Genomic DNA, 9,038 nt, shown 5'->3' on the forward strand with positions numbered 1-9,038 from the left:
CGGTGCCTTCCACGTGGTGCTGCCAGAGTCGAGCTCTCCCAGCCTGGCCTGGGTGAGTCAGCTTGGCGTCGGCCTCCCAAGCTACCTTCCACACACAGGGAGGTGTGGAGGCAGCTTTGCTCCAAACTATTCAGAGCCCCAGAGGGAGAGGAGGGGCCGGAAACCTGCTCACTTCTGAATCAGAGAAAAACAGCGCCTGCTTGCAGCAGCTCAGCTCTTTCATGCAGCCCGTCAGGCGAGAGCAACCTACAGAAATGCTGCGGGACGGAGGAGGAGACCCAAACCCCTTCCCTTCCTCTATGCCACTGCTAGAAAGATGCCTTGATAAAGCAAGGTCCTGCCCTCCCAGCCAACCACCCAGGCCTCAGCTCCAAACATGCTTTCGCCCTCCACCCTGACCATTGTGCTAATGTCCACATTCAGCTGCAGGTAACCACTCAAGTAGAGCCAAATACTGACCCCACCATGGGGGGTGGGGGGGGACACGACCTCCCTAACTAAACTCAGGAAATGCAAAGGAAAACACAAATGTAGGGAACTCAGCTCTGCTTCCTTTCCAAATTATACAACCTAACCCTGTCTGAGAGTCAAGCAACGTGAAAAGAACTGCACAGCGGCCTGCGTGCTAAGTGCTGAATCCGAACTGTTACGGTGCAATGACATTGAGACAGGGGTGCTCTCGGCTGTCCCCGGCTCCCTGGAATTGCACCAAGGGCTGCTTCCCAGTCTGACTTGTTAGAACAGCGACATTTAAATTTATCCAGCTTGGAAGCGAACAGGACAGCTAGGATATGACTGCAAGGCTGCTGTGAACAGCTTCATGAAGCCCCCTGTTCAGCAGGCCGCGGCACTCAGGAAAATGAGACATTAGGATGTGGAAAGAAGAAAAGAGCGGATATTAGAGAGGTCGCGAGGCAAATGCATGGAACCAGCAAAGGGATGGAGCTGGCTAAAAGGGCAAATAGGGCTGCGTACGTAGTCATCTGACGTGCCAGGCTGCAGGAAGGTCACTGGGGAGAGCTTCAACCATCCATCTCCAGGAGGGAATGACGGAGACCGAAGACACACCTGGGTGCATCAGTGGACAAGCAATGAATGGACAAAGCTATTAACGCCAGGGAAAAGGATGCACCAGGGAGGTGTTTCTAGCAGACAGGCGAGCGCGGATGCAACCGCCCAAGGCGCCGGTGAGAGCTCCCCTGGAGCACCCGGCACAGGAAAAGCGAATTCAAGCCGGGACAGGAGCAGAGAAAGGGCTACGAGGACGACCTGGAGAGCGGAGTGCCAACTTCCTGAGAGGACACAGCTTGTTTAGAGCAGCAGAACAAAGGCTGGAGGGGATAGGATTGCTCTCGAAGTACATGAGGAGACAGGCTATCTGAGGCAAAGGGCGGCCCTGGCACATGAACAAACGTTTGGGCAGAAACTGGCCAGGAATAAATTTAGCATGGAGACTGTAAGAGGGCTTCTACCCAGGAGGGGAGAAGTTCTGGGACATCCTGCCAGTCACAGCAGAGGCAATAAACCCAACAAGTTTCAAGACACAGCTTGATTTTTTTTTTATGAGAGGGATTCTACCACGTGCTGCCCGGGATAACGGGGGATGGGATTTCACGACCCAAGATATCAGTTCCAGCCCTGGGTACCAACGATGGACCCTCCGCCTGGACAACCCGTGCGACTCCGGTGACCCTCCCCCAGAGATGTGCCAAAGAGGTGGAGTCCCAGAAACGGGCAAAGAAAACTATGAGAAGCCAGGACTGACGCGAGAGAAGAGGCTGAAGACGGTGGAGCCATTAGATCAGAGGAAGCAAAAGGAGGGTCATGATAGAGACATAAATGCAACCCCCCCCAAAAAACCAACGAAGGTTGCAGCAGAGGTACAGAAGCACCCAGGTGTTACAGCGTTCATAGTACAGAAACTGCAGAACGGCCTGTGAAACTGGACTAGAAGGGACTTCCTGAGACCCCTTCAAACCCTAATTATTACTTTTTTTATAATACTGGAAAGGCAAATGTGGCAAGTCCTACATGACATACAGCTCGCAGATGGAAGTCTCCGCTTCCAGGCACTGCTGCCCTTGCAGCACAGGATTGCCCAAGGACTGTACACACACACGCACACCCTACACCGCTTTGTTTTCAGAAAGACTAAAAAACTCTCTTGCTTTGTGGTATAAGCCAACCACTAACTGCTGACATGGCCAGTCCCTCTGTAAGCACGGAAATCCTTGCATCAGCCATTAGGTTCTGACAAGCGGCAGTAGCCAGACGGACCGCAGGACTTGGATCGGCTGCAGCCACCTCTATTGCTCTTTCAAATATCTGCCTGGAGCTAGAGGTATAATTTTAGAGAGATAACCCCCTGCTAACCTCTCCACTCTCCCTCCCATACGCCCTCTTGGAGACCAGGATATTCTCATTCTGTTCCGGGCCCTCAGATGCTCAGTCATCCTGGAACAACATATTCTCCTGTGAGATTATAATCTTAGCCTTCTTCCAAAATAGTAGAGTCTCTTTCTAAGAGAAACGAGAGTCACTGGAGCCAAGCTATGTATTCAGGGCTTTTTTTCCCAACCTCCCCACCACTTTTTCTTTAAACAGATATCACACAAACGGATCGAGTTGTCTAAACTCCTTTCAAAGAGCTGTAATTGGTATTGTGAGACTTATCAACTGGCTGTGATAAAAAGTCAAGACATCAAAAGGAAAGAGCTGAATGCTTTCCCCCCCCCCACCTCTCAGGCAAGAGAAAAAAATAAAAAAAAAACCCAGAGATATTTTGTGAGCCTTTAAAGAGATGCCTGGGGAACGAACTTCAATTTACTGCCTCTGAGACAAGCGTCATATGTTTCCATGCCATAATTGCAAAGATTGTTATGATGCCTCCCAGCTACAATCTCCCTTTGCGTTCTTGTGCCTGCATTTCCTCTGGATGCAGACTAAGCCTTTCTATAGAAAGAGGCTGTACGACTTTATGGGGTTACATAAATAAGACGAATGCAAGGCCTAAGACAGGAATGAGTGGACTGCCTAGACAGGCAGTTATTACGATAGCGCTGCCTCGTGCCTGGCCAAGGATATCAAAGCATGCCTCCCCATCAGATGGGTAGGGACAGCCTCACCGAACCGCATGCCTGGCATAGAGGACAGACAGACCCTCGTTGCGGGGCAGCAAGAGAGCCTGCACAGGCACTCTCACACGCTCTGAGGGAAAAGCAGGAGAGTTGCAAAAGAGCTGCAGGACCCGTCTGCTCACACACATTATTTTGGTACTGTACCTGCACCGGTGAGACGGGACCCACAGACCATCTCCAACTAAACCATCTCACCTCAAGGGCCAGACTGGAGGCTGAAACTCTCCTGCCGGCAGTGGTGACGGGGCCTCCGGCAATCCTACAGCCTCCGCTCCCTCGGCATCGATTCTTGTCCTTGCCACCCCCCCCGGGAGCTAGTCAGACGCAGGCAGTCTGAATGGGACAAAGCACTCGGGGCCGGCAGGGTACCAGGGGATGGCTTGGAAAGCTCAAGCCTGTCAGTGCAAAAAGACGAACCGCTGCTCTTGCGAACAGGGAGCACATCATTCTAATTAGGAGCTTTTTCCATGCAGAGCTGGTCCAAATTAGCGAAACGAGCCGCTCTCGTACTGCGTTCTATTTAAAGGCAGCACTGGAGCGATTCCAGAGGCATGCTCGACTCCACCTAGCATTTGCCACTCACAACCCAGCTGTGAAGCAGCAGGGGTTCCTCTAGCCCTGTCCCATCCATAAACGAGGCTGAGACGACCCCAGCCGGCCCCTTCCCGCTCCACTGACCTTGTGCAGGGGCAGCACCAGGAAGGCTCCGCCGCCGCTGGCTTCGACGATGAGCGCCACGAACTTGGGGTTGACCGCGCAGAAAGAGCTATCCCAGGTGACGCGGGAAACCCGGATGTCGTCGTAACACTGGTCATTTTTCACGGCTTGGCCAAACACGTGCCGAAATTTGCTCTGTCGTACCACTCGCCTCATGGTGTCTGCAGGGGAAAGAGCAAGAAGGTCAGAAGGACTAGGCCTGCGGAGTGCACATGGACCAGTCTTTTCCTTCTACAAGCCATCCCTCTGGCTATCCTTGCTCCCACCCAAGAACACCAGCCAAGCCCCACGCGCTGCAGGAGATGCAGCGGCTCTCGCTTATCCCTCCTCTCCTTACATATGTTCATGCTCTACCCACTTATACTTCAAACCACGCTAACTGCAGATGGATTTAAAACTCTATATAAGGCTTCAAATCCACGCAGTCGTGTCCAGCACTACCAGATGCTTTCAAGACATGCCACGGTCCACACCAAAAACCGCAAGACTCATTTTCCGCAGACTACCTTCTCCCCCACTCCACCCATTGTCATCGTGTCCATTTTAGTACCACAAGAGCAGCACCCAGCTCAGCATGCCCTTCCAAGGAAAAAATGCCCATGTTTGAAAATGGCTTGCGGAGGGTAAAGAAATGGGGGAAACTGCCTGGTTTTCAGATTGAACATATTCGGCTTTCAAGTCAGACAGGGTCCAGGAGCTGTTGCTCAACTGCGAGCTCTGAGAAAGTGGTATTCCTGTGAAGTGGTTCTGCATGCTAGCTAGCTTCCCGTTCTTTAGTCGGCCTCCAAAATCTCATTAAAAATAATAAAATTAGCTTCTTAAGCAGGGAGGAGTAATGGAAACAAGCTACTGGCTCAAGCTGTCTCTGAGTGCATCTGCATTGCTCCTCCTCTTGAGAAAATACTTTTTCAGCAGGACCTGGGTCCCGTGTCAGTCGACTTCAGAGGGAAGTCGACCGCCACGGAAAAATCCAGCTCCCCACCCCCTGCTGGGAAGGCAAAGTTTCCAAGAACAGTCAGCTCTCAAGGGAAAAGGGAGACTGTCTTATTTTTCCGCATTTGCAACTTCTGGACCCTTCATCTGAAAACAGCAACGGATTTCCCCCACTGTATATTCTCTCTATCACAGTTTGTGCCTTCATAGGGAAGGCAGGGCCTCCACATAGCTTCTGAAGTGCCCCACCTCTGCAACAACAGAAATTAAGGGTCCGGCCATAAGCTTGCCAGCCCATAAGTTCCTAACTCAGCAAAAAGGACAGGGAAATTCACCTGGGCTCTGACCTTTTGAAAGGGAAGTGAAGGTCTGAAAAGCTCTGCATACCCCAGAGAGGTCTGGCAGGTGCCAACGTACGTGTGCACACAACCTCTCTGCAATCAGAAAAGATGCAAGACTCGCTGTCGCGCACCTGCGTGCAAACGCACCTCCAGGTAGGTTTAAAAAGGACCTACTTTGTCACGTCTGCGCACTAAATAGTTAACGAGTCATGCTTCTGGAAGAAAGCTCCCAACAGAACTGGCCAAGCAATCATGCAGTAGATACACCATTGGAAAAAAGGAAGAAAAAAAAAGTTTGCTAAGTGTCTTGCAGCTTTACTAGTCAGTCAATTATATAATGAGACGCCTCCAATTTCCATGGAAAACAGGAAATATTCTCGACAGTGTATTTCTTTCCTGCACAATTCCAACACCCGTAGCGTTCCTGTTGAATGCCGAAGCACTAAAGATTACGAGCACAGCAGACCCAGGGCCAGCTTGCCCCCAGTTTTAAAATCTGCAGAGGATACAGACCATAACGCGATGTTCGAAGGAGCCTGTAATGTTGGTATAAAAGCTGCAGGGCAGAGCCCTGGACAGCACAGCCTGAAGACAGGAAGGCAGCAGCCCCGGTTTCCCCCAAGCTGCTGTATCTGAGGGGCCCAGTCACTCCCGGGTTTCTATGCAAAGCCTGATAAGAAATGTGCCAGTGAGGCTGGCGATGTCTGCAAGGTGGACATCTGTCCATCTCAGAGCAGAGCAGAGACCACCAACTGCTTTCATGCAGGCCAAGCAGCTGTCGGATGGTAATGACTTTCAGCCACTGATGACCCGAACCAAGTTCATGCCAGTGACCTGGAGGTAAACGGCTCTCTATTTCAGTCCAAGTCTTTTCAGCCATCCGGTCTAGACAGTTGCTTTTAAAAAAAATTCTCATTACTGTGATTTCAGCTTCCACCAAGATCATCGTGTAGCTGCCCAAATAGTTTGGCTTTCCCTCTCCCCGAAAGGACACGAGGGATGACCTGGCACACTGACAGCTCGGCTTCCCAGGGTCTTTTCTCTGTCCGAGAGCACAACCCACCTACCGCCTCCGCTGCAGTTTGCCTATTCTCAAGTCTCTGCTACTCAGCCAGAAATCCCAAGTGATTATTTAAGGCAATACAAAGGGCCTTACCTATGCACACAGAGGATTAGAGACGGACCGTTTCTGGCAGGGACCTGCTACATTTCTCCAAATGAGTTAGCTGCTTTTAAGCTACAGAAGTGCCACAAATGGCGCTTTATTAAGAACTCCTGTAGCTTAAAAGAAAACAGCTGTAAATTTTGCAGGCAACTGGAAACCGAGGGCTGAAAAGTGCTATGAGAAAAAGCTAAGAATTAGCATCCTTGGGCGTTTCTTCTTGGGATTTACAAACTGAAAATTACTAACTGGAATTACTCCAGCTGAAAATGAATGCACAAACCATTTGTTACTGCACATAATTTAGAGCAAAGAGGAAGCTATTGCAAAATAAAAACCCGACACAAGTTTGACATTACACCATCACAAGGCCGGTAGCAGCAACTTCTCTTCTGCCCAGATTAGCATATTAGCAGGAAAGCCTCAAGTCACCCACAAACACTGATAATTTATCATGTTCACAGTTTATTGCAGCAATGTAAGTGGTCACACTAAACTCTGCGGAGCAGCCCCAATGAAGCAGTTCAAGTTTTATTTTTATAAATATATAATCGCACATCCACGTACACAGTCGCTTCCACCTGGTAGGCTTCCAGACTAGCCTCTTGGGTGAAATACCACAACTACTCAACTACTTATTTAAGATGACCCTGCAATAATTAGATTTGAGACATGAAACATTATAACAATTTTGCAGGTCTAGAACATAATTATGGGGGGGATGGGCAGGGGTCGTCTTAAATTTGAAGTCAGCTTAGATTCGGGTAAATACGGTAATGACTCAAGGTGGAAGTGCACCAGGACGTTGCTCTTACCCTTGGGAGAAACGCCCTGCAAAATTCAACTGCCGCGATTCAGAGGCACGTGCTGAATGCTTTGTGCATGGGGCTGCTTCGGGAGACCCCAGTTGCAATCCCACCGTTGCTACCAACCGACAGAGTAACCTCTAGCAAGTTACTTAGCCTCTCCGTCCCATAAGCAAAGGACAGAAAACACACCCTGAGCAAGGGCACCTAGAGGCTTGAGCTTCAGTTAAAATGCATCGTAAAGATGACGACCTGGCAATGCTGTAGTACAGAGCCGTATCCTGCTCCTTGGATTCTTTCTAACCAGCTGCTCTGAGGCTGACGAAGCCTCCTCCTCTCCGCTGCCAAATCGTTTCCCAGCTAGCCAGGCCACTAACAAACAACATGCCTAAGAACGAAGCAAATCCACAAGCTGGGCGAAGTCGGGGAGGGGTGTGCTCAGAAGGCACCGCGTGTTGCAATATCCAGGCAGAACAGCAAGCACTCATGCTTGGCACTGCTCCAGCCTACCTGGCGACACACCTCCCAGGATCTCTGCAGGAGTGAGTCAGAAGTGGTTCCCGTACAGGGCGAGACGGGCAAGCGGATCAGTGGTGCAAGGCGATACATTTTCACAAGGACTTTGCAAGCCCACAATTGCCCCGCTCTCTGCCCTCGTCAACCTCGCTGCTTGCCAAAGCTTCAATCAAAGGCTTTAGCCAAGGTAAAGCCAGTTTTTAGCCTGTGCTCAGGCAGTCCCAACCCCGGACAGCCCCAGCTCCACATGCTGTGTGCGCAGTTCTGCAATGTGTCCGCTCGGAGCCTGGGAACAGAGACGTTATCATTACAGCTCAGGCAGCAACCCCACTTTTCTCCACCTGAGCATCCGTTCTCCAGCACGCTGGCCTGATACCCCCCTGCCCTTCTCCCACCCGCTAAGAAACTCCCTTCTCCCCATGGTGAAAGGATGCCACCCAATTTCCCTCCTTTTCATCAAGACAAAGGGGTTTTAAAAAAATTACCCATCGTTTCACCAGTGCAAAAGGACTCCAGGCTGCTGAATCCAATGTCTTCGTTCAGGCGCGTTCGGCTCAAACGCACACCTTTGCCACAGTGCCCACCTCCCCTTCCCTTCCCTCCCCCCACTTCACCCAAAATGCATCCTTCTCAACAGGAACCGTCTATGATGAACGCGCACCGAACAGTCTCGTGGAGCCCTCATTTCCATAGCAAAGGGAGTGATTCTTGGCTTTGGTTCACAGCCATTTTGATCTGGCTGCTTTCCAAAGAGGAGGAGAAAGCGTGCAGGCCCAAGGCAGGGAAAAGCAGCTGCTGTGGATCCTTGGGTGCACCAGAGAAAGTGAACAGGTGAAAAATTAAAAAAAAAAAAAGAGAGAGGGTTAAGCTTGATCCCAAAAAGAGGTCTCCACCCTGCTGCAAGCCCAGGAAGACTGAGCAGGCAATTCGTTTCTCCATACCCAACAGCAGCAAAGCTCCCCTTCCCCCTGCGACTGAACAAGAAAAATGACAGCTGCAGTCCGGGCGCCCCTGGTTCTCTTACCAGGGTGATTTCGGTTGCAGAAAGAGAGGACGACCGGCAAAAGAAAAAGCCTCAAGTTACACTCCCTGGCCAAAGGGATCTTTCTTCGCACCTCCAGGGCTGGTGCCTGAATAGCCCGATTCAGCCCTTTATCATATATGCAAAGTGGAGCGGGACCTGGCTAATTCAAGCTAATGACAGGGGACCCCTGGTGAATGACTAATTTGGTGAATTCCTTAACGGGTGAGAGCGAGAAAGAGAGTATCGTGAAGACGCCCTTTGTTTCTCCGTTGGGCCAGAAGCGGCTGCAACAGTCGGGCAATGCTCTCGCTGGAGGAAAGATGCTGTAACGTGCTGCCCAAGAGCCACGGAGGTCTTCGCCGGAGGGGACTCGTTAGCAGCGCTGTGCCTGCGATCAAAGGA

The 9,038-nt window shown here is 50.9% G+C and overlaps 1 protein-coding gene across 1 annotated transcript in view; it reads right to left on the minus strand.

Annotated features, from left to right (window-relative positions):
• CORO1C (coronin 1C) overlaps window positions 1–8,183 on the minus strand; it is a 43,212-nt gene extending 35,029 nt beyond the window's left edge. The window contains exons 1-2 of the mRNA XM_019538826.1: window positions 8,098–8,183; window positions 3,816–4,015 (exon numbers count right to left, since the gene is read on the minus strand). Coding sequence (XP_019394371.1) covers window positions 3,816–4,015; window positions 8,098–8,101 — 204 coding nt within the window. The 5' untranslated portion in view covers window positions 8,102–8,183. The remainder of the gene's footprint in view (window positions 1–3,815; window positions 4,016–8,097) is intronic.
• Between the last annotated feature and the right edge of the window lie 855 nt (window positions 8,184–9,038).

Source organism: Crocodylus porosus, unplaced genomic scaffold, assembly GCF_001723895.1.
Source record: "Crocodylus porosus isolate Cpor-Errol unplaced genomic scaffold, CroPor_comp1, whole genome shotgun sequence".
In the NCBI taxonomy this organism is placed as follows: Eukaryota; Metazoa; Chordata; order Crocodylia; family Crocodylidae; genus Crocodylus; species Crocodylus porosus.